Source organism: Tilletiopsis washingtonensis, assembly GCF_003144115.1.
Source record: "Tilletiopsis washingtonensis strain MCA 4186 unplaced genomic scaffold FA09scaffold_3, whole genome shotgun sequence".
Lineage (NCBI taxonomy): Eukaryota > Fungi > Basidiomycota > Exobasidiomycetes > Entylomatales > Tilletiopsis > Tilletiopsis washingtonensis.
The window spans coordinates 214,425-239,118 of NW_020312000.1; the positions used below are offsets into that span (position 1 = coordinate 214,425).

The window sequence follows — 24,694 nt, forward strand, 5'->3', positions numbered from 1 at the left end:
CAAGCACTTCAAGCGCTGCATGGCGCGAGTAGCCAGGCGGACGCAGCGGGTCGAGGAGGCAGCACTAGTGCGATTGACGAGGCAGTCGGCGGCAGCGCCAAGCGCCATGGCGCTCATCCGGGCTTGGGAGGACATCGCGTGCCTAGCGAACGAGGGGGAAGAAAAGCAGGTGGGCCTGGAGCGCTGGAAGCTCTTCGCAGGCAGACGAGTCAGCGATACGAGCGCACGCAAGGTCGTCAGTCTGAGGCAGGACACGGAGAGCAGCAACCGCAGCAAAGCGCGGCGGCAGCCACAGATGGCCATTCGCCACTCGCTGCGGTGCAGGAAGGCGAGGCAACGAGTGTGCCTTCGGGCTCATCAGGACGAGGCGGATCGTCGGAGGGAAGAAGGGGAGCAGAGGGAGGCAAGTTTGCAGGACCGAGTCACTTTCCCGGTGGACAGGTCATGCCTTCGCAGCCGTCGATGCGTCCTGCACCGCACCGGCGAGGAGACGAGGGCAGCGACGGCCACGACTCTCGCGCAAGCACCGTAGCGGGCAGTATTGCCGACGATGATGGCGCCTCATCAATCCCGAACGCCACCGCCGCCGGTGCCGTCGACGACACGGCCTTCTCGCTCGGCACCTCTCGCCACACGCAGGCCGGCTCGATTGCCTCTCGTCGTCTGCGCAGTTCGCTCTGGCATCTGCGCTGGCGCATGCGCGAGTTTCTCGCCGAGCTCGTGGCCAGCACGCTGCTGCTGGCAGTCGGCACGTCTGTCAACTGTCAAGTCAAGCTTTCGCAAAGCCTCTCGCCATCATCGGCTGCCGGCTCGTATGCCTCTCAGAACTGGGCTTGGGGTCTCGCAGTCATGTGCACCATTCATCTCGCCGGCGGCATTTCAGGTGCGCACGCCAATCCGGGCATCACCATCTCGCTCGCCTTCTTCCGAGGTTTCCCCTGGAGGCTTGTGCCGAGCTATCTCGCCGCACAGCTACTTGGCTCCTTCCTCGGCGCCGCGCTCACCTACGCCATGTATCTGCCGAGCATCGAGCGCTACCAGGGTGCCGCCGGCGTCGGCATGCGCACAATTGTGGGAGAAGGCGAGACGGGCAGTCTCTTCACTACGGTGCCTGCACCTTACACAACGCCTGCCTCGACATTCGCCACCGAGCTCGTCGCCAGTGCAATCCTTGCCATGCTTGTGCTGTGCGTGGGAGATGAGAGCAATTCGCCGCCGGGCGACGGCATGAGTGGTCTCATCATTGGCCTCGCTGTCACGATGATCGTGAGTGTCCTGTATCTGCTTGCCCATGGCGTCTGCATTGCCCTGGGGTCGTAGCTAGGCTGACGTATTTGTTGCAGGGCATGGCGATGGGCTGGCAGGTGAGTGACTCAAACCTGTCGACCCGTCTCAGTAAGCAGCTTGCTGACGCTCGGCGACGGCAGAGCGGCTACGCCATCAATGCAGCGTCAGTTGGGCGCGCTAGTGGCAGTCCGGCCATCTCCCTCCGCTCACTCCTCCCTCTCCTCTTTGACGACAGGCGTGACTTTGGGCCACGCGTCTTTCTGTCGTGCGTCGGCTACGAGTCGGCCGTGTGGACGCACAATTCGCACTGGTGGCTCTACGGACCGATCGTCGGGACCATCGGTGGAGCATTGCTCGGCTGTCTCGTATACGACATTTGCATCTTCCAAGGCGAGGCATCGCCTCTCAATCGCCGAGATGCCGCGGGAGCTGCGCTGTGCCGCCCGCATCGCATGGTACGCAAGGCCAAGGCACAGTGGAGACGCGGCACGCCTGCGAGCAGGGAGGATGAAGAGGGTCAGTTGGAGGAGGGAGTGGCCGACAAGGGAGTGGATGGGAAGCAGAACAAGTCGACGAGCGCGGCAAATTCGACAAAAGAGGCGGTGCAGAGACGCTGGGCTAGACAGGCGCAGGCTGGAGCAATCGATGCGTGATCATCAAGCATGGGGGTGAAGAGCGAAGGCACGCTCGACGACCGACCGTAGCGCCGAGCTGGCATCCGTCAGAGTGTCTCCACGCAGTCACAGGAGTCTATGCACGGGCAGGCGTCCGCGCCGTGTTGCGTTGCCAGCATCCTTTCTTCTCGTGCGCTGGCTTCCGTGCTGTCGTTGCGCCAGTAAGAGTCAGGAGCGCAGGAGCGCGAGGCAGAGCGGCGAGCAGAAGGCACCGCTACACACGGCCGCTGCGGCACGGCGCGTGCGAGAGCGACCCGCCCTTCTCGCGAATCTCCCGTCGGGCCCTGTCGCTCCGTTGGCCCGTCGCTGCAACTGAGGGGGATCGCCGCACCCTCCTCGGCGCCCGACAGCGAGAACAAGCTGCCGCTGAAGAGGGCCACGATTCATTCGCGCCGGCGATGCTGGGCCGAACTAGACGGGCCAACGGTGGGCCCGGCCACGTGGAGCGAGGGCCGCCGGCGCTGCAGGGCTCGAGCACGCCCTGCTTCGCCTCGTGCTACTGCCGCCGCAGCCTGGCTGTGGCCGCGCGAGTGCTGCGTCTGCTGCTGCGGCTGCTTGTGAGGCAGCAGCGCGCGTGCAGGCCTCGTTGTTGTCATGCTTCAGCGCATGCTGCGGCACGCAAGGCACGCCAAGCCAGCGCCATCTTGACGAACGAGCGAGGATCGAGGAGCGCCCCCTCGGAAATCACGCGCTCTCGCAGCCTGCAGCAGCACCCAGCCTCACAGAGGTTCGCGCGCAGAGCGCAGAGATGCAGGCACGCCGCGGCCAGCCTCGGCTGCAGGTCCGGACGTCCGAGGCGCCCTCATGCCTCCTCTGCCCCTCCTTGCCATGCCCCTGCTTGCTGCGGCCGCCTGCTGATGCTATTCGTGCAGCCGTGACAGGAGAGAGTGCACCTCAAGTGCACTTTGCTGAGCTCAGTCTCGACCACGGAGGGCGAAGTGCTCCTGCGAATAGACCGCGGGAATGGCCTGAATTCGACTCTTGCGACGTCACCGAGGAGGCGCCGCGCCGCTTTGAGCTCGGCTGCGCGCGCACGGAGATGCCGCCGCGGCCGGCCTGCGCGCGCCGCAGATGCTGCGCTGTGCGCCCGCGGCTGAGCCTGCTCCCTCATGGCCGATCAGCAAGGCAGCCCAACCCACTCCCTCTCTCTACCACGCTCTGCCTCTCTCCGTCCTCGACACCTGCCTCTGCGCTTCGTAGCCGCACCGCCGCACGCCGCGTCAGTGCACGTCCAGCCACGCAGCCGCAGCCGCAGCCGTCTCGCCGCCACCTCTCGTCTGCGTCACGCCAGCCCTCTGCCGCCTCTCCATCGCCCGCGCCAGCTTTCGCCGAGTCCATCGGTCATCGTGCCATGCGTAGCACCGTCGCTCTGTCCTGAGCGACGCTCTCCGATCTCCTCGTCCGTGCGCCAGGGCGGCGACAGCGACGGCCATGCCGGCGCGATCTGCACCGCACGACGAGGCCGCCGCCGCTGCGCCGCCGCCGCCACGCTTTGATCCACTAGTCTTCTCCAAGCGTCCGCTGCCCGCACCGCGCGGACTGCATTCGCCCCTCTCTCCGCTCTCGCCTTCGTCCAGCAGCCATGCTCTGGCAGGCCGTCACGGCGCGCACAGCGGCGGCACCGGCGTCGGGGCGCCCAGCTCGCCCTCGACATCGACGCGCACGCAGCTGCGCACGCCCAGTCTCTCGCGCTCCGACACCGATGCCAGTGCCAGCGCCAGTGCCAGTGCCAGTGCCAGCGCGTACAACTCGGCGGCAGAGAGCACGAGTGCCGCAGAGCGAGCGCGGCACTCGCTCTCGAGCCATGCGAGCACGTGCGAATGCCCTCCTCCAGCTGCCAAAGGCACACTGCATGTCGCCTCGCCGCCGCAGATGAGCCTGCTGAGTGCCCGCTTGCTCGACGAGCATGGACGTATCCAGCAGCAGCAGCAGAACGCGGGCGGATGTGGCATCTTGAGGAAAGGCGAGGCGCAGCGACAGGCGTCGGGTGATAGCACTGGGTGAGTTTTCGCCCTCCGAGCTGGCTATCTCGCCTCTTCGTTCATCGAGGCTTACACCCCTCTTCCCCTTCAGCGCCAGCAAAGCGCGCGCGCACTTCCTCGAGCCGGCGCCGGGGCCTAGTCGACGAGTGTCGCTGCCCTATCATCCCAGCGCAGCCGCAGTCGCCACCGCTCACTTGCTCTCTGCGTCGCCCGACTATCTCTCCGAGGGCAACATTGGCGCTGGCATTCCCGCTGCGCCACTGCATCCCATCCTGCTGCGCGACTGTTCTGCGCGCATAACGCAGGACGGCGGCGCAGAGGGCGCCGCACACGCTGGCCCTTCAACGCTCGAGGCACCACTGCAGCCTGCACAGAACCGACGTTCGTTGGTGTTTCAAGATGCAGCACCGCCTTGCTCGCCCGACTCGACGAGCAGAAGTCGAGCCCTGGCGCCGCGGCAAGATGCGACCGCCGCACGTACACCTGCTGCGCCCCCATCTCCGAGCGCAGCCGCAGCAGCAGCAGCAGGAGGCAAGCGTCGTTCGTTGATGTTTGCCGATGCAGCGCCTATGGCGCGACGACACTCCTCTGCTCGGCGTTCGCCTTCTCCTCCAGCAGCGTCGATGGCCCACGTCTCGCTCTCTTACTCCTCGCCTGCATCCGAGGACGACGATGTAGACGTCGTTGCAGCTGCAACTGCAGGACGACATCACCATGCTCTCACTGCATGGCCATCGCAAAGCGGAGGAGAATCTTCCTCGCGCCCTCATCCTTCCGATCTCTCGCCGCCCTCTCGCAGTCTTGAAAGCACGTCTCCTGCGCCCATCGCCTTGGCCCTCGGCGTGCACGCGCATTCGCCTCCTGCGCTCAACAGCCGCGCAAGCGGCGCAACCGTGACGCGCGCGCCGTCGCTGCGCTTCTGCCGTGCGGGCGAGGCAGCTCGGGGGAGGACACTCAAGTTTGCGGCGTCGCCCTCGACGGGAGAAGTCGAGGAGCGGAGACGAACGCTTGGCAAAGGTGCTGCAAGAGGAGAGGCACTGCTGTCGCTTCAGCGCGATGCGGCACGCTCGATCGACGAAGGCACAGATGATGAAGCGCCTTATATCGATGCCGTCGCTGCTGCGCCACGAGGAGGACGACACGTCACGTTGGCTCTACCTGCAAGAAGTCCAAGAGGCGCAGCGCTGCGCAAGCGAACGTGCGGATCGCCGGCGCCGACGATGCTCAGTCAGAGGGAACGACTGAGGGGCATGAGAGGACGCGCTGGTGGAAGCCCGGCGCCGGGTGTGGGAGGAGACGAAGATGGCTATTTGGAGGACAGTGAGACGGAGGAGGACAGCGACGAGGAAGAGGAAGAGACGCAGTCTGAAGAGGAAGAGGAGGAGGAGGAGGAGGATGCCAGCGAGGAAGGCAGCGAGGCGGAGAGTGGCGGCAAATCGGACGAGGCAGAGGAGATTGAGATGCTCGACGACATCGACGACGACGACGCAAAGGAGACAGACTTGGGCTCGGAACAGCTGGCATTCGCTGCGGACATTACGAGTTCGCCCTTGGCGCCTCCGCTGCATCTCTCCACTTCGCAACTGCCATCTGCATTTGAAGACTCGGCGCCCTCTTCACCTACATACGGCAACGGCGACGGCGAAGGCGAGCTGTCGCTAGCGCAACGCACGGTAACTTCACGCACCAGCTCGTTTGCACCAAGCACTCGCCTCGTGCGCCCTGGCTTCACGCCTCAGCCCATGCGATCTCCGACTTCCCCTCTCGGGACCATCGGTCAACGACGTCCCTCAAGCCGTTCGCCTTTCGCCTCTCGCATGACGCCTTCCGTCAATCAACGATCGCTCTCTTCCGGCTCTGCTACTCGTGCAGCTCCCTCAGCGGCCGCTTGCACCTTACAAGCCGTAGCTGGACTCGGCGCCGAACGACCGCTGAGTCCGGGAGGTGGAGAAGACGCATGGCATCGACTGCGCCACGCGCTGGAGCTGAGCGGCATGTCGGAAGGCGAACAGACGCCATCTGCTCCGCTCGCCACGGGCACAAGCAACAGCGGTGCGGGCAGCAAGGGCAATCCGTTCTTCTCTCCGCGCGCCGTCGCAGCGGCTTACCATCGCGATGGCCCCGAGCGGGCACGCTCAGTGCCCCCACCGACGGCCGGTGTCGTCTCTGCGCCTTCTTCGCCCACTTCACATCTCCTGCATCGGCCTCTCCATCTAACCCTCGATGCTGATGCATCCACGCACTCAACCGACACCGAGAACGACTCTCGTCCTGGCCTCGGCGCTTCCGCATTCCCTCCACGTCCGCCGCCGACGCTTCATTTCGCACCCGACACTCGCCGCGCCTCCTCTCGCTCCTCCACGACGACGCAGACTACGAGTCCACCGCCACCGGCGCCCATCAGAATCGCGCGTCCCGCTCCGTCCGCTCAATGTCGTTCCGACGCCGAGCTCTCGGGCTGTGCGGCGCTGAAGCGCACGCGCCTCAGACGCGTCGCCACGGCGCAGGGCAGTGGTGGCGCTGCGCTCCACGACGGCGACGCGACGCTGCGCCTCGGCGAGGAGGCGGCGGCGCAAGGCAAGCCGAGACGCAGAAGACGACGCACCGCAGACTCGGAGCTTGCGTTTGGATGGGGCAAGTGCCGCCTGGGCAGCCCTGCGCCGCCTCCATCGGCAACGTCTGCTGCACACGCCACGCTCGAGAACAGGGCAGGCCTCTGAAGACGCCGCAGAACGTCCCCCCCCCCCCGCGCGAGTCCCGAATCTTGCCTCTTCACAGCTCTCGCCCTCCGCCGCCCTTCTCTTTGCCTACTCGACGTTCTCTTCACCCATTTCCTAGCTCATTCCAGCACTCATCCGACACCTCTTTCCCCACCTCCACGCGCATTCTTTCCGCATCATGCTCTCTCGTCATCATCCATTCTCCCATGCTTTCATCTCGCTGCGTCAATCATGTCTCTCCACACGCACTCTAATACGACATTCTCATTCTGCCCCCTCTGCCCCGCCCCCCTCCCCCATCCGCGTGTGCATCCCACATCTCGCCCTCCTCGTCTTGCGCAACAACGGCAGCGCGGCGCGCCTTAGACGGCCAGATCTGCCTTTGCTGCGCCCGCGAAGCCCTGGCGGTACGGCTCGAGGGCGGGGTTGACCCACTTTCGCAGGAAGCTGTCGACCTGCTGTTCCGCGCGTCCGGTGAAGCTCTTTGGGTCGAGCAGCTCGGCGAGGCGCGGCACGATGGGCGCAAAGTACGGCTCGCTGCGCACGCGCTCGATGAGGTCGTTCTCGCCGCCCTGCTCCTTGACGACCTGGGCCGCCTGGTGCGAGAGGACGCGAATCTTCTCGTGGCACACCTGCCGGTCGCCGCCGGCGCGCACCATGGCCATGATGATGTTCTCCGTCGCCATGAACGGCAGCTCGCCGGCAATGCGCCGCGCAATGATGGCCGGGTACACGACGAGGCCCTCGCTGATGTTCTGCAGCAGCGTCAGGAGCACGTCGGCAGTCAGGAAGGCCTCGGGAATCGAGAGACGGCGGTTCGCCCTGTGAGAGAGAAGGGCAGGAGAGGGGAGTCAGCCGCATGTTCACCCCCTGCAACTTTCAAGTAACGCGATACAGGCGCTTGCGGCCCTACTACGCACGAGTCATCCAGTGTCCGCTCCATCCACTGCACACTGGCCGTCTCGCGCGCATTGCCGTAGATGTTGCCGAGCCAGCGCGCCAGGGAGCAGACGCGCTCCGAGCGCATCGGGTTGCGCTTGTACGCCATGGCCGACGAGCCAATCTGGTCCTTCTCAAACGGCTCCTCAATCTCCTTGAGATGGCAGAGCAGGCGAATGTCCGTCGCCATCTTTGCCGCACTGGCGGAAAAGGAGACGAGCGGCGCCAAGACGTCAATGTCGATCTTGCGCGAGTACGTCTGGCCCGTGACGGGCATGGCGTAGGGAAAGTCGAAGAGGGCAGTCACGCGCTCATCCAGCGCCTCCACCTTGTCGTGGTCGCCATCGAAGAGGGAGAGGAAGGAGGCTTGCGTGCCAGTCGTGCCCTTGACGCCGCGGAAGCCCAAGTCGTCGCGCGCGCGCTTCATGTTGCGCAGATCCCACAGCAGCTCCTGCAGTGCGCGCGAAAGACAGGGGGGGCATGGTCAAGACTGGCATCAGCATCCTGTTTCTCCTATGCCGTGCTGCAAAGACATCCCAGCGCAGGCTCGCTACCAGCCATTTGCCCCCCCCCCCCTCCCCTCCTGCAGCCCCTGTGCTCGCTCCTCTCGCGTCCAGCGCGGGCTGGCTACCAGCTATCGCCGCCTCTTGCCCTTCCCCCTGTCCCGCCTCCGGCGCGCCTCTGCCTTTCTACAGCGCGCGCACTCACCTGGATCCACAGCGTCGCTCTCTTTCCCACCGTCGTCAGCTGTGCCGGCTGCATGTGCGTAAAGCCGAGCGTGGGCAGTGCCTTGTACTTGTCCGCAAACACGGCCAGCCGCTCAATCACGAGGGCCAGCTTGGGCAGCAGCAGATCCATGGCGCGCCGCAGGAAGATCAGGTCCGCATTGTCGGTGACGTAGCAGGACGTCGCGCCGAGGCTGGGGGGCAGATGGAGTGAGCGGACGGAGCGTAGATGGCAGGGAAGAAGATGGAGAGTGCTGGCCTGATGACCACCCCCTCCCGCTCTCTCTGACGACAAGTAGGGCAAAAATTCAAGAGCACAAGGTCCCGTCCATTCGTGCGTCTCTCTCTCTCTCTCTCTCTCTCTCTCTCTCTCTCTCTCTCTCTCTCTCTCTCTCTCTCTCTCTAGAGCGTCCCCCCCCCTCCCCATCTTCAATCCCTGCCCCCGCGCGCCTCGCACATTTGCTCTGTGCCATGTCCAGCGTCCTTTGCGAACGTCGCCGCCTCTTCGTTGCCGTGCCACTTGCGCCCCTTGCCCTTTCGCTCTGGCTGCTCTAGCTTTCCTTGCGCGGGCATGAGAGAGAGAGAGAGAGAGAGACTTACTGAATGAACGGCGCGGCCGTGGGGCAGACGGAGCCAAAGACGTGCACGTGGGCCATGACGTCGTGTCTGCGCTTCTTCTCCTCCTGGGCCGCCGCCTGCATCTGTGCCTCGTCGAGCAGCAGGTTGGCACGCATCTCTGCGATGGCGGCGTCGGGAATGGGCAGGCCCAGCTCCTTCTCCGCAATGGCGAGGTTGAGCCAGAGGGCACGCCAGGTGCTGAAGCGCGTCTGTGTGTGTGTGTGCAGTCGATGTGAGTGAGTGGGAGGGGGGGGGGGGGGGAAGGAGAGGACGTACGCCGTTTGAGAAGATGGCCGACATCTCCTTGGAGGCATAGCGGCTGTGTATGGACAGGCACGTCGTGAGCACGCGGGAGGGCACGCCCAGGGTGGAGCAGAAGCATCAGCAGACGACGACGCACCCTGCCAGCGGCGACTGCCACGAGTCAAACGACGCCATCGTTGCCGTGTTGGGTGGAAGTGCGTCGGGAGATGAGTGTGGGGGGAGATGAGGAGGCAAGGCAAGGGCCGCGCCGGTGCGTGACTCGCTCGAAGACGCGCCCGAGTGCAGCGCGGCGCGAGCGCACGCCGAATCACTTTTTCCACCAACGTGCATCGGAGCTTTTCGGGGCAGCGCCGCCGCCCTGCCCTTGCGCGCCCAGCATGCAGCAGCGTGCGGCCACATAGCGGGCAGCGGACGCGGGGCGAGCCTCTGCGGGGCGCCTGCGCTGCCTCCATCTCACGCCGAGCCATCGCTTCAGCAAGTGACACCTGCATGGCATACATGATCAGAATGGGCCAGCAGCGTTGCCAAGGCGCGCCGCTGGCTGGCGCACGCCAGTATGCGTCTTGCACAAAGCGCCGTGCTCCTGCAGAGTCCCTGCCCCCTTGCACGCCCCCTCCAGCTCGGCTGTGCACTTCGACGTCCTCAGTCAAGCACACGTTGGCTTGCTGATGCGATCGCATTGTGCCGAGCCCCCCCCTCCTCTTCTTGCGCCCCTAAGGACAAGCATCGCCACTCGGGCTGCCGCTCGCTGCCACCTCACGCCTCGACGTGCATCTCCGCATCATCAGCGAAGAAGTCGGCCGGGTCGAAGAGGGAGATGTCTGCTCGCAACGACGTTGGGCATCAGCTTTACTGCTTTCCCATCTCACTCTCGTTGCTTCGCTTCGAGAGGAAGAGGGGGGACAACTCACCGCGTCGACTGGTCAGATTGGCCAAGTCACTGCGATCCAGCAACTCGAGCGCCACGCGCAGCGTCTCCCACAGCGCCGCAGACGTCACGCCTGCGACGGCGTCGGGCGAGGGCGCATGCGCGGCAGCGTCGTCCGTCGCCTGCAGGGTGAGGGCCGTGTAGATGTGCGACGCTGCCTCTCTGTACATCTGATCGGCGGGGGGGCGGGAGGAGAGGTCAGCCAGGGATGAGAAGAGGAGAGAGGGGCAAGAGAGAGGAGAGGGGGCTCACCTTGAGGTTGAGGCATGAAATGCTCATGTTGAAGTGACATCTCGCAAAGCCCGGCTGCAGCTCGAGGGCGTGATGATAGTACGCAATGGCCTCGTTGCTCCTGCCCGAGTTGGAGAGCGTGGCGCCGAGGCGGTTGTACAGCAGCCAGTCGTCGGGGCGCACGCTGAGCGCGGCCGAGAAGCAGTCGACGGCCTTGTCGTAGTCTTCGCTGGCGTTGAAGAGCACGCCGAGCGCGACTTGGATGTCGGCATCGACGTGCTCGGCCTCGGAGCCGTGGCGCGCAATGGCGATGAGCGTGTCGATGAGGCGAATGTGGCGCTCCAGAGGCGACGTAGACGACGCGGCACTCGGCGCCGCCGCGCTGCCGCCGGCAGAGGCTCGATGCGCAGCCACGACGGTCGCGTATTGCTCCAGCGAGTCGATCCAGCGCTCCGTCGCTTCCAAAGCGGCAGGCCGGTCGTTCTCATTCGTGTAGCTCACCGCAAGAGCAAGCCACGCATCGCGCATCGTCGGGTCAATCTCGAGGGCCTTGTGCAGCGCCGCAATGGCGAGCCCTTCGCGTTCATTCTCCTGCTGCTTGACGCCGAGCTCGAGCCATGCCGCAGCGTTGCGCGGATCAGCTTGCACCGCCGCCTCGCGCTCCAGCACCGTGCGAAGATCGGCAGAGAGGTTGGAGGCGGAATGCAGAGCGTGCGTCCGAGTCGCGGCGCCGACGTACGGATTGTCGCGCTGGAACTTGTACGCCGGCGCTCGAGCGGCACTGGCGGGGCGCAGCTTGGAAGCAGCCGTGCGTGCGGCATGCTGCAGGCCCGTGGGGCCGGCTTGCCAATCTTCCCAGTCGTCCTGCAGCTGCGCCCACTCTGCCTGCTGCGCTCCTCGCACGCCTTTGCCTTTCCTGCCCTCCCATGCTCTGCCCACAAAGTCGCCCGCCTCCTCGTTCATGCGTTCCTCCCACTCGCGAGCGTGCTCCGAGGCACCCGCAATGCCAGTGGCGCTGCGCATGCCTGCGAACTTGGCATACTCGCGTGCCTCGGCATCGTCCTCTGCCATCCTGGCGCGCAAGTCTCCTCCATCTCCACTGAATGCCATCTCCGCCTTTCTGCGCGCCTCGGCTTCGATGGCCTCGCTGCGCGCGTCTTCCTCGGCCCACATCTCCGCCAGCTCCTGGCGCCCCTCAATCTCGCTGCGCAGTGCCGCGCTCGCACCCAGCGCGTTGCCGCCGCGCAGGGCTTGGCCGAAGCGATGGGCGTTGGCATGCAGCCGCGAGGGCAGCTGCGATTGGCTGAGTGCGTACTCTTGCTGTGCCGTGGCGGGCGTGGCATCCATCGCGCGTGCTTTGCCCTTGTCGAGCGCCTGCGGCTGCAGCGGATGCGTGTGCGTCTGCGCGCCGACGCTGCTCGATGTGGCGGCGCCCGGTGGAGTGTCGACAATGTCGCGTCCTTGAATGCCCGCCTGCTTGTCGCGGATGCGCGACATGAGGTTGAGGAACTGGCTCGACTTGAACTTGGCCGATGTCTCGTGATCCACCGTCTCGACCAGACGGCCGGCTGTGCGCGCCAGCTCGTCCATCTCCGTGCGCGTGGGCGAACGAGGTCGAGTGTCGGGACCTAGGCGAGGTCCAAGTAGTGCTTCGGGCGCCTGCATCGTGCTGCTTGATGCGGAGGGCACAGCGGCAGGCACGTCGAACGAAGTGAATGCGTTGTCCCACGTCGACTCTGCACGATGAACGGGGCAGCATCAGCACTTCTGCCCGCCATGCGCCAGCGTAGCCGCTTCTCTTCGTCTCTCTCCCTCTCTCTCTCTTTCCCTCTCGCCTCTGTCTACTTCCACGACTCTCCCGCCCGCGCGCAGACTCACGATCGAACTGCGCCGCTGAGTCCTGTGCGCCACTGCTCTGAAGCGGCGTCTGCAGCGGCTGGGCTCGATGCTGCATGTGTGATGCACCTGCCGCCATGCCTGCATAGCGTGGCTGATAGGCATGCGTGGCTGAAGGATGCGCGTACTTGGGCTGCTGCTGCTGCTGCTGCTGTGGCCGCTGCGTCGGCGCCTGCGCCTGTGGTTGGAACTCATGTGCCCAACGACTGCCGCCTGCCGAGTGCGTCGTGCGGCTCTGTACGGCCGCAGGCGCACGGAAGGCAGCATTGAAGTCGGGCACTGCACGCGTCAGATGTGCGCCGGAAGGACCGATGGGCGCGGCGAACGGCAGTGTGTGGCCCAGAGGAGCCAAGTCGAACGAGTGCTGCTGCTGCTGCGACTGCTGCGAGTGCTGTTGCTGCTGCTGCTGTTGCTGAGCAAAGAAGTCGTCTGCCTGGGCGCTGTGCGGTGCCGAGCGGAAGGCCTGCGTGGCAAGGTGTCAGTCCCTTGGGTGTGCCAACAAGGCGGCCGTGGCTGCTGCGCTGCCTGCTCACGCTGCGAGCATCCGAGGGCCCCGCGACACCCATGCGGTCCTGCTGCGTGCTGCGGTCGGCGCCGAAGCGCTTGCCGAGCGCCTGCAGGCCGTTGACGGGCCCGCAGGCGGCGCCGGACGCCAAGTCGCTGAACGACATGGGTGCGCGTGCTTGTGTGGCGTGCGGTGCGTGGTGGTGGTGGAGAGGCAACGGTGAGGCCGGGGCGTGGCGCCCATGGAAGCGCAGCGACTCGGTGCGGGCGCGCGAGGCGTCTCCGCATCGCTGATTACGGCCGCTGCGCCCGGCCCGGCCCAGCTCGCCGCCGGCCCGCGCGCCGCGCCGCCTGCACCTGCTTCTGGGCGCGGCGAGGCTTGTGCTCCCCCCCTTGCGTGGCACGACTCGACACGCCACGCATCACCTCGACGCTGCTTTGCACGCTCAGAGCAAGCCTCTGCACAGTGCAAGGAAAGAAGGCTGTTGCTCTCCAGCACGCACGACCGGCAGCGCCGTGACGCAGCAGCGTACCCGGCGGTCGGGCGCGGAGCTCGCATCCTGCTGCAGCGCATCTCCCGTCTGCTCTGGCTGCCCTCTCGCGCGCCTCTCTCTCACGCGCGCACGCACAACGGCCATCGGGAGGAGGTCGAAGGGGCTCGTCACGTGACCTCTCCTTCCCTGAGACGACGGCTGGCAACGTCGGCCTCGCTCCTCGCGCCTCGCCGAAGCACCTCGCGAGAGGCCTTAGCGCGCGCCTGGCGGTGCTGCCCTTGCTCGCATCTCGGCGTGCCTGGACACGCACCTCTCGCGTCTGTCAGGCACAGCCTGCCCTTGCATGCACGAAGGGAGAGCTGCCTCATTCAGGTGGCACGACAATCTTGCGCGATGCAGCGGTGAGGCAAAAGAAGAATTCGACGTTGCGCTCGCGCCGGTGGGGTCGAGCGGGAGAGGGGAGCATCGAGGCTCGACCGCGCGCGCGGGCGCGTGCGGCGTGCAACCTTGCGCCCTCAACGAGACGAGCGCATCCGCAGCGCAGCGAGACATCGCGGCCGCCGATGTGCGGCACAAAGACTCGACTTGGATGCAATGCCCGCTCAGGCTCTCACATGGCAGAGAGAGCGGGAACAAACGCGGCAAGGAAAGCACCAAGGGTGCGGCGAGACGGCGGAAGCAAATGGAGAGACGCGCGTGCGCGGCGCGTGCCTTGCGCCCGGCAGCACCGAGGCACATCATCCCGTCCGCCGGACGTTTTTGGAAGCTTGCTCAGCAAACAAAGACCGGCGTTCTGCAATGCTTCATGCCTGTTCTGAAGAAGCAGAGTCATTGCGACCGTCGAGGTGGTGCACTCGGTGTGCTCGACGCATGCCTCACGACGGCAGCACGCAGCAGCGAGACGCACCTCTGCAGCGCGCGCTCCCTTGCGCTTCGCGCGCGCGCGGCGCCCGTGGGAGATCGACGCTGCGTCTGCGGAGCGCTGCTCTGCCGCCGGCATGAGGATGGTGATGCATGCTGCTTGAGGAGGGCGCTGCAGCTGCGGCCTGCCGTCGCGGGCGTCCAGCAAGCGCCCCTCCTCTCTCACGGCGTCTGCATGGCGATTCGCCCGCCTCACGAGGCGAGACGTACGCGTCGAGCCCAAAAAGCACGCTAGGCAAGCGTTGTCGCGAAGGTGGAGCAGCATCAGGCTCGCAGCTCAGACTCTTGCTGCGCTGCGCTCGTGCCGTGGGACGTGCGAGCTCTCTCGCTGCCGCTGCCTCGTCTGCGGCTGGCTGTGCAGGTCTTGTGGGTGGCCTTCGCTTGCTTGCCGCGACGACGAGCAGGCACATGGCACGAGGCCTGCCTTGATCGACGATCCGCAGCCCTGCCGCGCTGCTGGGCGCAAACAGAAAGCACCGAGAGGCACACACGCGTCGGCCTGGCCCGATGCTCCCGCTGTGGCCCTCGCGCCAACCGAAATGCGTCCGCTTCGCCTGCGCCTGGCTTGCCATGGCTGCCAGCCTGCCTCGAGGCGAAGAAGCATGCCCTTCTCTTCGGCTTCCTACCACACCCTCTCGCATTCTCAAAGTCGCTGCTGGCCTGCCCGAACGCCCGCCGTGTCCCAACGCTCGCTCCAAGGCACTCTGCGCGTCACCGCCAGCGCCACTTGCCGCCGCCAAACTTGCGCTCTGCCCCCTGAGCGCAGCCGAGGGTGCACGAGAGCAACAGCACTCAGCAAGCAGACGAGCAGCCGCGACAGCCGTCAAGGATTAGCGAAGCCAGCCGCAGAGCAGCAGCGCTGCCCACTCCTGCTGCTCCCTCGCCTTGCTTCCTCTCCACCCGCACCCTCTCTCATCAAGCTCGACCGCCTCGTTTCAACTCGCCTGCTCCCGTCCGCTCGGCGTCTCACGCACTGGCCGCTGCGCCGTGACCTCGGGCTCTTGTGCCGTGGTGAGTCTGAGCCGCATGCAGACTCGAGGCAGCAGTGTGTAGCCGCAGGCTGGAGGCACGAGCTCGCCGCAGGCCGGCGCCATTGAGCGGCACGCATGACGCGCTCTCAGCGGCGGCAGACGCAGCACGTCGCGGCGCTGCGACACCTCGCCGCTCGCAGCGGCGGCATCACCATTGTGCTCCCGAGCCACGCACAGCACAGCCTGCTGCCGTCCGGCGTGCTCCAGCGAGTCAGCGAGAGTCGGCCCGTGCGGCGCCGGCTGGGCGAGGAGGGGCGCCCCCCTCATAAAGCGCCTCTCTGCGCCCGCGCACGCGCCGCTGCCTCATCCTGCCCTGCTGCTCGCCTCGTCGTCGTCGCTGCTGCTGCTTCTCCGTCCCTTGGGCTCACACTCGCACCTCTACGCCCACGCCAGCAGTACTCTCCTCATTCACACTACCTCTCGTCCGCCTCGCCCGCCATGGGTCTCGCCTTTCTCGGCTCCGCGCTTCTCCTCGCGCCCCTCGGCGTCGCTGCCGCACTGGCGCTGCTCTTCGGGCTCTTCCTCATCTCCCAGTCCCTCTACCGCCTCACCATCGGCGAGCACGTGCTCAACAGCTGGTCGCACATTCCCGCCGCCACGCACCAAGGATCGCTTCTCTCCACGATTCTCATGGGTGACTTTGGCGCCATCAAGGCGGCGCAGCCGGGCGAGCAGCATGCCGAGTGGATCAAGCAGCTCGGCTCCGTCTTTCGCTATCGCCACATGTTTGGCACGCCGCGCATCTTCATCAGCGACCCCAAGGCCATGCTGGTGAGTGTGCGCTGCGGCGTCGTGCGGCCCAGGGCCAAATGCAGGAGCGGCCGAGCGCCTTGGCTGTGTGGGTAGTTGACCCTCGCATGCTGGCTGCAGTACATTCATGGTCCGGCTCGCGCCTACAAGTACCCCAAGAGCAAGTCGACGCGCATCTTTCTCGATGCCGTCATGGGCGAGGGCCTGATCACCGTCGAGGGCGAAAAGCATCGGCGCGAGCGTCGCATCATCTCTCCTGCCGTGAGTTGGCGCAGCTTCGTGCGGGCTCTGCTGCCATTGCCCACGCCGCAGCGGGGCCGTGTTGCTGACGCTCCTTGCTGGCAGTTCACCAACGCCGCCGTGCGCGAGCTGCAGCCGGTGATGGAGAAGCACGGCGCCTCGCTCGCTGCCAAGATTGGCTCAATCATCGATGGCGCCGTCGCGCGGCGCAGTGGCAGGGCGCCCGCCGGCGTCCTTCAGGACGGCGAGTCTCCTCCCGACGCCCAGGTCGCGCTGCATTCCTGGCCGGGCTCGTCGGCCGTCGTCGACGTCCTCTTCTGGGCCTCTCGCACCGCCCTCGACGTCATTGGCGATGCGGGCTTCAACTACCAGTTCAACTCGCTCGACAACGGCAACGCAGACGAGCTCAGCGAGGCGTACAACAACCTCATGACGGCGTGCATGGATGTCGACCTCGTGCAGGCCTTCACCATCCTGCTCTCCGAGATCCGAGGCCTCGGCTGGATGCGCGGCATCCCCACGCGTCGGCAGAAGATGATCGCCTCTGCGCGAGCCACGAGCCAGCGCTACGCCACGCAGATCGTCTCGCGCGCGAAGCAGGAGATTGCGGGCGAGGTGGCCGCGACGATCGTGCCGAGCATGAAGCACCAGCTGTCGGCTGCGAACCTGCGCAAGCGTACGTCGCACGGCAGTGGCCTGCGCACCGGCCAGCGTACGCCTCTCGAGAAGAGTGACGAGAGTGGCGACGACAAGGCGACGCTCGTAGCTGAGGATGACGCGCCGATCACCTCTCGGGCACCTTCGATTCTCACAAAGGAGGCCTTCGACGACGTGCAGACGACCAAGTCCGGCTCGCTGCTTCACCGCGTCATCCGCGCCAACATGGCTGCTGATCTGCGTGCCAACGAGCGTCTGACGGACGAGGAGCTCGAGGGCGTGCCCGCCACGTTCCTCCTCGCCGGCTCCGAGACTTCCGCCACGCAGACCAGCTGGACGCTGCGTCTGCTCGCCGAACACCCGCACGTGCAGGAGCGTCTGCGCGCCGAGATTCAGGCGGCAAAGAAGCAGCATGCCCTCGAGGGCAGCGCGGGCACGTACGAAGGCTGCCTCGTCGGCGACGTGCATGCTCTGCCGTACCTCGAGTGCTGCATCAAGGAGTCGCTGCGCCTCATGACGGCTCTGCCCTCGACGGTGCGCGAGGCGACGGAAGACGACGTCGTGCCGCTCTCCAAGGCCTACCGCTCTGCCGACGGCAAGTCGACGTTCGACAGCGTCGTCATTCCAAAGGGCCACGAGCTCTTCGTGCCCATTGCCGCCGTCGGCCTCGACACTGAACTCTGGGGCCCCGACGCGGCCGAGTACAAGCCGGAGCGCTGGGACAACTCGGCGACGCAGCTGCCCGCGGCCGTCAAGGCGCTCCCCGGTCCGGGCCTCTTCAGCTTCATCTCCGGCCCGCGCAACTGCGTCGGACAGCGCTTTGCGCAGACGGAGATCAAGGTGCTCCTGGCGCATCTGCTCTGCGACTTCAAGTTCGAAGTCGTGCCCGGATGGGAGCTCAGCCAGCGGCAGATGATTGCTCGCCGCGCCCTCATCGTCGGCCAGGAGCAGTACGGCACGCGCATGCCCCTCATCGTCTCGCGCCTTTGAGTCTATGCGACTCGAGCCTGCTACCTACCTGCGAAGCCCGTCTTCCGGCATCGAGCGACGCATGCCCATCGACTCCGCCCGCCTTCGTGCCCCATCAAGATCCTCGCGCGGCGAACACCCACACTCTCTTACCCAGCTCTCGTCTTTGTGAACGCGGCCTCGCCATTGCGCCGCCCCCCCCCCCCCCCCCCCCGTCCGTGTCACCTCTAGTCCTCTCTCTCTCGCGCGCGTTCGTCGCCTCGCGCATGTCACTGCGCCATTCCCCGTTCCGCATAGATCTCTTCGCCACACTCCAGGCGGCACAAGTTTGGCGAGCCAGGTCGCTCCCGCTCTTCCCAGCCGCCGTGTAGTTCACCCCCATCTACCTTCGAGCAGCCGTGCAACTAGCCCCCCGTGCGTGCAAAGGCCCTTGCCCTCGCGTGCACATCGCAGCGCAGCTGAATGTGTATCGATGCTTGAAATGTCGTGTGGTCGCGCCTTCTCCCTTCACGTGTACATCGCCACGATGCGTCTCACCTCGGCCTCTGAAAGCGCTCCTCTCTTCTCCGCCAGCGTCGCGCCGTCCATGCCATGCGTCGCTCCTTCCTCCAGCAGCAGCTGTTGTTGTTGCGTCTTCTTCTTCTTGCTGCTCCCACTCGCCGCAGCGGCAGAAGAGGCGCTCGGCACGTGCTCGTCTGCGGCGCGCAGCACGGCGCCAAACGCAATGAGGTGCCTGTGCTCCCCCGCGCGCGCCCAGATCAGGCCGTTGTGCCCGACGGCTGCTTCGAAGGGGAAATGTGTGGCGAGCGCAGGGAGAAGAGGATGCGAAGGTCGTAGCAGACTGGGTGTGTGGCGTCAGCTTACAGCTCGCCGAGACGTCTCTCTCGAGAGAGAGAGAGGGAGAGAGAGAAAGAGAAAGAGAGAGAGAGAGAGCCAGAAGGCAAGGAAGAAGACTCACCTGCGCGCCAAGCCCAGCGTTGTCTTGAAGCACATACTACATCCCTCCTCGTCCACTTTCAACTCTCCAAAGCCCTCTGCCCTGCCCGTCTCTGCATCCACACACGTCGCCTCGGGCTCCGCATGGCGCTCCGCGGCGGCGATGCGCGCGTACACGAGGGCGCCGACGCGCAGGTTGGGGCGCTGGCGCTTCGTCGCGCCCTCAAACGCCAGCGCCGGCAGCGTGGCACTGTGGGCGCAGCCCGAGCCGAGAGAGAGCAGGTAGCCGTCTGCGGAGCGGTGCGTCACTTGGCCGACGATGGAGTCGCCGGGAGAAGGGATATACTATGAGGGAGGGGGGGGGGGGGGTTGTGTAAGAGGCGCTCAGCCAGCGCGTACAGGCGCAAGAGCGAAGGCCCGCTGCCCACAAGCGCTCCGTGACGTCTGCCGCCTCAAAGGAACAGCAAGTGACCCCCCCTGTTGCGCCCCACAGCAGTAGCAAGTAGCTCAAGCATCCAAGGCTAGCGGCGCGCGCAGAACTCACTCGTCGAGCATTCGTCTCGACCCATCGGCCTTGCGCTCCCTTGCCGGCCTGTGTGCGCGCCAGCAAGCCGGCGCGCGTGATGTGCAGCACGGTCGCAGCACTTGCACTCGACGAGGAGGCAGAGGCAGAGGCATGCACCAACCCGGGACCCAGCTTGACGTGCGCCGCAGAAGAGAGAGGCAGCCGATCGCCGGGGAGCACGAGAGCCGACATTGGTGCTGCGGGCCGAGCGTGGAGCAAGGGTGCGCCTGGGCCTGTTGACGACGGGTGTGATGTGGCGAGGCACGCGCTGCAGTGAGAGCTGAGCGCAAGAGGCGTGCTGCGAAAGACGAGAGACAGGCAAAGAGCGGTGGAGGCGACAAAGTCGAGAGACGCGCGCGCAGAGATCGCTGCCGCCGCTGCGCCAGCGCCGCGGCGCCGCCCGCTCGACTCGCACTCCGCCGAGCCCGCCTGCTCCGCTGCCGTCTGCGCGCCTCCACTCAGCAACTCGGCTGGCTCGCACCGCCGCCGCCGTCTGCGCACTCTTGCTGCAGCCCGAGTGTGCCTCAGCAGCATGCAATCGCGCGTGGGCGCTGAAGCAGCAAAGCGAGCCGCTGTATGCGCAGCGGGGCGCTCTTGTCCTCGCCGTGTCGGCCTCAGGCGTGCGCCTCTGCCCCTCGGGACGAAGCCACGCTGCTCCTCCTGTCGCGCGCTTCGCACAGGCACAAGAGAGGAGCAGGGCGAACATCATCTCTGCATCCGCCGCGCAGGTGCAGCGCGGCCGAAGCCGCAGCAAAAGAGGGCGTAGCACTGCAGACGCTCACGTCGAGCCTGCAGCGCCCGTACACGCTCGATGCTGCAGTGGCTGCAGGGCACTCGGCGTGAGCTACGGCGCGCTGGCAGGAGGAAGAAGGGGCTCGAGCGGGCGGGCGCGCGGGCGGGCGGGCCGTGGGCGCCTTGCTTTGCTGCGCGGCGGCGCCACAAGCGCGAGCGCGCGTATGACTCGACTGCCGAGCTTGTTGGCGCCTCGGCAAGCTCGGGCCGCTTTGTGCTGCTTGCCTCGTCACCCTCATCACTCTTACTCCCACAGCGGCAGCCATCAAGAACGGGCCATGCCGACTGACACGAACAAGGCAGACTGCCGCTTGGCGACGTACGGCACGTTGGCACCCGGCCGGCCCAACGCGCATCAGCTGGAGGGCCTGCACGGCACCTGGAGCAGCGGCACCGTTCGCGGCCATCTCGTCGAGCGTGGCTGGGGCGCGCCGCTGGGCTATCCGGCGATGATCCCGGACGCCGAGAAGGGTGCGCAGATCGCCGTCAGCCTGTTCGAGTCGCACGAGCTGCCGGCGCACTGGGCGCGCCTCGACGCCTTTGAGGGCAGCGGCTACGCTCGAGTGGCCGTGCCCGTGATGACGGCGGCGGGACCGACGCGCGCCTTCATCTACATCGACAAGGCAGAATAAGAATCGAAATGCATGTCGCGGCGAGGCCGCCCTTTGGCACGGAAGATGCGCACCTATGCTTGGCGCATGCTGCTCGGTCAAGTGAGGCAGCCGTAGCATGTAGCCCGCTGCGCAGGAAGACAGGGGCTCGAGCGGGCCTTGCTTTGCTGCGGCGCAGAGGCAGCGGCGCGGCGCGCGGCGGCGGGCGCGACGCGTGATGAGCTCGCACGCCGCGCTTGCTCCGTCTGAGCGCTGCGCTTCTTGCTGCTTGCCTCCTCTCCACATCCATCCATCCGCGCATCCGCCCGTGACTTGTACCATCAGCTCCTTCTCTCCCTTCCTCTTGCGTCACACTTGCAGCGCGCGCGTGCCTCGCCGCCGCCTTCTGCTTGCGCTCCCGGCCTCGCCGCGCGCGCCGCGCGGCCCGCGCACACACGCGCCTCTCTGCGCTGCGCTCCCGGCTCCTCGTTGCTCGGCCCCTTGGGCTGGCCGCATCATGGCCTCTCGAGCTTCGTCCAGCCGCGCTGCTCCACGCGCATCCTCCTCGCGCGCCTCCGTCGATCTCTCCGCCACGTCTCCCGACCTCGGCGGCGCAGACGCCTCCTTCAGCGAGAGCGGCAGTGCTGCTCCTTCGCGCTCTCGCCGGCCTGCCAGTCGAGCTACGCCTGTGACTAGCTACGCATACGGCGCTCCGCCCGACGCAGAAGCACTGCGACGCGCACGCGAGAATCGCTCGCTCGAGAACGTGCGTGCTGCTGGCGGCGAGGCAGAGCAGCCAGAGGAGCCGCTTCTTGGAAATGTTCGCTATGCCAGACTGAAGCAACGTTCAACGCAGGAGCACGACGCAAGCGTAGCTGCCTCTCCTGCGCGTCGCTCTTCGCGTCGCAGTGTCGCAGGCAGCGATGCTACTTCACAGGCCGGCGGCGCAGCAGCAGGCGGAGGAGTGGGAGCAGGAGGGAGACAGCACATTGATGCGATTGAGGAGGACGAGGGAGTCGACAGTCACGATGAGGCAGAGGAACGTCGCGCGGCTGCTCGGCATGCCGCCACTTTGAACGCTGCGGCTGCCAAGCCGCCGGCGCCTCGCTCGCAAGCCTCGAGCGCTGCGTCGTTCTCGCGCGGCACCAACGGCGGCAATGGCCAAGGAAAAGCGACGTATAGCTTCTTCGTTCGGCCTGAACGCGAACGATCTGCCTCTCTCGCACTCGACGATGCGGCGTCTGCCGGTGGATCTCGCGTCCTAGGCTCGACGCTGCTTCGAGGAGCCCAACGACCTTCGCACGATCCTCTCTCACCTCCTCCTCGCCATGCCGACGTAAGCGCCAACATGTCGAGCATGCGCAGCAGCGATGGAGAGTCTCGAGCCGACTTCACAGAGGAAGCTGCGCACGCCGCGCGACTGCAGCAACAGCAAAGCACGCCGAGAGGCCGAGGACGCCTTAGCGGCATGGCCTTCGGCTTCATGGATCGCGTGTCATCGTGGGGCAGTCCGCGCGGCAACGGAGACGAGCAGAGTCGCGAGACGAACGGACACACGACGGAGGAGCCTCAACAGTCGATGGACGACTCTGCCGCCACGCGGCGCAAGCCTGCGCCTCGCAAAGCGCGCAGCAGCAAGGACAACGCGCCGTTCCGTCCGACTGGCGACGAGAGCAGCGAGGAAGACGACTCGGATGAAGGCAAGCAGCCTGGTCGACGCAAGCGTCGCTCGGACGGCAGCTCGGCCTCGACGTCGGCCATTCGCGCGGGACGCGAGGACAACGAGATCTGGTCGACGACGGGCAAGCGCAAGGCGTCGGGAGCGAAGAAGGCGAAGAGGAGCGGCGCTGGAGGAACAGGAGGTGCGAGTGCGGAAGTGGGGGATTCGACGCTCGAGGCGCTGCAGGAGGAGGAAGAGGAGGGCGGACAGGGAGAGGTGGAACGGGCGGAAGCTCGTCGAGGGATCAAGCGACAACGTCAGGAAGATGGGAGCTGGCTGGCCATGCTGCCTTCGGTGCCGACTGCCGTGCGAACGTGGGGCGTTCCTCTGCTCGTAGCTGGCCTCGCCGCAACAGGAGCATACCACGCCGGCACTCTTTCCTCCTCCTCCTCTTCGTCTCTGCACGCATCAAGCCCGACGTTCTCGGCGCCCAATCTGCCACCTTCAAGCGTCGAAGGTCTCGTCTCTCGCCTTACGAACCTCGAGGGCGCAGTGTCGCGCCTGAGCGCCACGACGGAGAGTGTGCGTGCGCAGAGCGACGAGGAGACTCGGGCGCGTCTCTCGCTGGGACTGCGTGTGGCACAGCTGGAACGCGGCATCAAGGAGGGCGCGTATGGACTTTCGGCACTGCAGCGCAGCGTCGAGGAGGAGAAGATGGCTTCACAGCGACGGCTTGCGGCGCTCGAGACGACGGGCGAGCGCGCTCGCACGGAGATGGCGAGATTGAGAGAGGAGCTGCAGCTCATCGAGAGCCGCGCAAGGAACAACGCCGCCGCTCTCGAGAAGCAGCAGTCTGCGCTGGACGACAAGACGAGCAGCGCAGAGAGCAAGCGTCTTTACGCGCAGCTTGCGGCGCTCGAGACGCGCGCCAAGCGAGCCGAGGAACAGCTGGCGGCCTTGTCGGCACAGAGTGCGCGCGCTCAAGACGTCGCAGATGCCGCACGCAAGACGCTCGAGACGCTGCAGCACGATCTGCCGGCGCAACTGCCGGTGCGCATGGACAGGCGTGGCGAACTGCACATCGAGGCCTCCTTCTGGGAGGCCTTGGGCAAAGTCTTTGCCTCCAAGTCTTCGTCCGGCGCCTCGAGCTCGAGCGGCGATGGCGATGCGACGACGACGCCGGGCAGCTGGCGGCACTTCCTTGCGGCAAACGAAGCCTCTCTGCGAGCGCTTGCGCGCGAGGAGGTGCAAGGCGGCATGGAGAAGCGCCTCGGCACAGGCGTGGTGCTGGAGCGCAGCGACTTCATCCAGCTCCTCAACTCCGAAGTCGAGGCGCTGCAGACGAGACTCGAGACGCGCTTCCACGAGAATGCAGAGGGCCTCTCCAGCGAGATTCTCGGCAAGGTGCGCCAGCAGCGCGAGATGTTCGAGGCGAGCGGCAGCTGGGCTCCTTCGAGACGCCACGAGGCGGCGCATCCTCCCTCCGGCGGCGGCACGGCGCAGTGGATGAAGCAAGTGCCGAAGTTGGAGATGAAGCTCAAGGACGGCAGTGACGCGCGAGACTCGATCCTCACTCTCATCGACGCCGCTCTCGAGGCCTACTCGGCCGATCGCGTGGCACAAGCCGACTTTGCCCTCTTCAGCGCCGGCGCTCGAGTCATTCCGTCGCTCACCTCTCCGACGTACGAGCGAGCCTCGGGTCGCTCTGGCCTGCTGCACTCGCTGTCCTTGCTGCGCGGCGGCGGCAAAGGCTCGACGCTGCCCAGTCGCCCGCCGGTGGTGGCGTTGCACCCGGACAGCGCCGCCGGCATGTGTTGGCCCTTCGCGGGGGAGGATGGGCAGTTGGGCATTCGCCTTGCTCGCGCCGTCGTGCCGACCGACATCTCCCTCGAGCATGTGCCGCGCGCCCTCGCATTCGAAGACGCACGCTCGGCGCCCCGAGACGTGGCCGTGTGGGCCCTCGTGGAGCGCGCGCAAGACCGCCAGCGGCTGGCCGAGTATCGCCGAGCAGAGGCTGCGGCGCGCGCCGCCGCCTCCTCTTCGCAAGCCTCCTCCTCTGACGACGACGACGACACGCCTCTTCCCGCACCGCCCAGCCCTCACCATCTCCTCGTCGCCTCCTTTGCTTACGACATTGCGCGCACCTCGCGCGCGGTGCAGACGTTTGCCGTCAGCGCCGAGGCGCGCGCCTTGCGCCTGCCCATCGCGACGGCGCAGTTTCGCTTCCTCTCCAACCATGGCCACGCCGAGTTTACGTGCGTGTATCGCGTACGCGTGCACGGTGTGGAGTGGAAGGAGGAAGAGGAGTCGCAGGTGTAGCC

The 24,694-nt window shown here is 66.4% G+C and overlaps 12 protein-coding genes across 12 annotated transcripts; 5 read left to right on the forward strand and 7 right to left on the reverse strand.

Moving 5' to 3' along the window:
- Positions 1–672: 672 nt before the first annotated feature.
- FA09DRAFT_292096 (aquaporin-like protein) lies at positions 673–1,703 on the forward strand (the record flags this gene model as incomplete). Its single annotated transcript, XM_025740000.1, has 3 exons — positions 673–1,272; positions 1,428–1,450; positions 1,523–1,703. Coding segments are annotated over 3 exons (804 nt in total), but the record flags the coding sequence as incomplete, so codon positions are not given.
- A 1,697-nt stretch (positions 1,704–3,400) lies between these two features.
- Positions 3,401–4,013, reverse strand: FA09DRAFT_183721 (hypothetical protein). The gene has a single exon (XM_025739346.1). The coding sequence runs from the start codon at positions 3,867–3,869 to the stop codon at positions 3,462–3,464; it is 408 nt and encodes a 135-aa protein (XP_025600633.1). The 5' UTR covers positions 3,870–4,013; the 3' UTR covers positions 3,401–3,461.
- A 1-nt stretch (position 4,014) lies between these two features.
- On the forward strand, positions 4,015–6,844 carry FA09DRAFT_183720 (hypothetical protein). The gene has a single exon (XM_025739345.1). It carries the CDS (start codon positions 4,492–4,494, stop codon positions 6,661–6,663), a length of 2,172 nt encoding a protein of 723 aa, XP_025600634.1. The 5' UTR covers positions 4,015–4,491; the 3' UTR covers positions 6,664–6,844.
- Positions 6,845–7,025: 181 nt separating this feature from the next.
- On the reverse strand, positions 7,026–9,395 carry FA09DRAFT_304450 (putative adenylosuccinate lyase; the record flags this gene model as incomplete). The annotated part of the gene is made up of 6 exons (XM_025740469.1): positions 9,346–9,395; positions 9,222–9,264; positions 8,928–9,154; positions 8,311–8,521; positions 7,584–8,053; positions 7,026–7,485 (listed from the first exon to the last, which is right to left on the reverse strand). The coding sequence occupies exons 1-6, from the start codon at positions 9,381–9,383 to the stop codon at positions 7,026–7,028; spliced, it is 1,449 nt and encodes a 482-aa protein (XP_025600635.1). The 5' UTR covers positions 9,384–9,395.
- A 473-nt stretch (positions 9,396–9,868) lies between these two features.
- On the reverse strand, positions 9,869–13,005 carry FA09DRAFT_327809 (TPR-like protein). Its single transcript, XM_025741535.1, has 5 exons — positions 12,798–13,005; positions 12,247–12,727; positions 10,390–12,104; positions 10,121–10,307; positions 9,869–10,030 (listed from the first exon to the last, which is right to left on the reverse strand). Exons 1-5 carry the CDS (start codon positions 12,933–12,935, stop codon positions 9,966–9,968), a joined length of 2,586 nt encoding a protein of 861 aa, XP_025600636.1. The 5' UTR covers positions 12,936–13,005; the 3' UTR covers positions 9,869–9,965.
- Positions 13,006–13,171: 166 nt separating this feature from the next.
- Positions 13,172–14,053, reverse strand: FA09DRAFT_327810 (hypothetical protein). The gene has a single exon (XM_025741536.1). The coding sequence runs from the start codon at positions 14,001–14,003 to the stop codon at positions 13,515–13,517; it is 489 nt and encodes a 162-aa protein (XP_025600637.1). The 5' UTR covers positions 14,004–14,053; the 3' UTR covers positions 13,172–13,514.
- A 45-nt stretch (positions 14,054–14,098) lies between these two features.
- Positions 14,099–15,032, reverse strand: FA09DRAFT_183860 (hypothetical protein). The gene has a single exon (XM_025739347.1). It carries the CDS (start codon positions 14,822–14,824, stop codon positions 14,138–14,140), a length of 687 nt encoding a protein of 228 aa, XP_025600638.1. The 5' UTR covers positions 14,825–15,032; the 3' UTR covers positions 14,099–14,137.
- Positions 15,033–15,652: 620 nt separating this feature from the next.
- Positions 15,653–17,851, forward strand: FA09DRAFT_336501 (cytochrome P450; the record flags this gene model as incomplete). Its single annotated transcript, XM_025743894.1, has 3 exons — positions 15,653–15,985; positions 16,085–16,225; positions 16,310–17,851. 3 exons carry the CDS (start codon positions 15,653–15,655, stop codon positions 17,849–17,851), a joined length of 2,016 nt encoding a protein of 671 aa, XP_025600639.1.
- A 47-nt stretch (positions 17,852–17,898) lies between these two features.
- Positions 17,899–18,316, reverse strand: FA09DRAFT_183871 (hypothetical protein). Its single transcript, XM_025739348.1, has one exon. It carries the CDS (start codon positions 18,210–18,212, stop codon positions 17,946–17,948), a length of 267 nt encoding a protein of 88 aa, XP_025600640.1. The 5' UTR covers positions 18,213–18,316; the 3' UTR covers positions 17,899–17,945.
- Positions 18,047–20,187, reverse strand: FA09DRAFT_327812 (hypothetical protein). Its single transcript, XM_025741537.1, has 3 exons — positions 19,311–20,187; positions 18,789–19,111; positions 18,047–18,671 (listed from the first exon to the last, which is right to left on the reverse strand). Exons 1-3 carry the CDS (start codon positions 19,863–19,865, stop codon positions 18,338–18,340), a joined length of 1,212 nt encoding a protein of 403 aa, XP_025600641.1. The 5' UTR covers positions 19,866–20,187; the 3' UTR covers positions 18,047–18,337.
- A 187-nt stretch (positions 20,188–20,374) lies between these two features.
- Positions 20,375–21,033, forward strand: FA09DRAFT_358451 (hypothetical protein). Its single transcript, XM_025744958.1, has one exon. The coding sequence runs from the start codon at positions 20,402–20,404 to the stop codon at positions 20,753–20,755; it is 354 nt and encodes a 117-aa protein (XP_025600642.1). The 5' UTR covers positions 20,375–20,401; the 3' UTR covers positions 20,756–21,033.
- On the forward strand, positions 21,033–24,693 carry FA09DRAFT_327813 (hypothetical protein; the record flags this gene model as incomplete). Its single annotated transcript, XM_025741538.1, has 1 exon — positions 21,033–24,693. The coding sequence occupies exon 1, from the start codon at positions 21,231–21,233 to the stop codon at positions 24,690–24,692; it is 3,462 nt and encodes a 1,153-aa protein (XP_025600643.1). The 5' UTR covers positions 21,033–21,230.
- Between the last annotated feature and the right edge of the window lies 1 nt (position 24,694).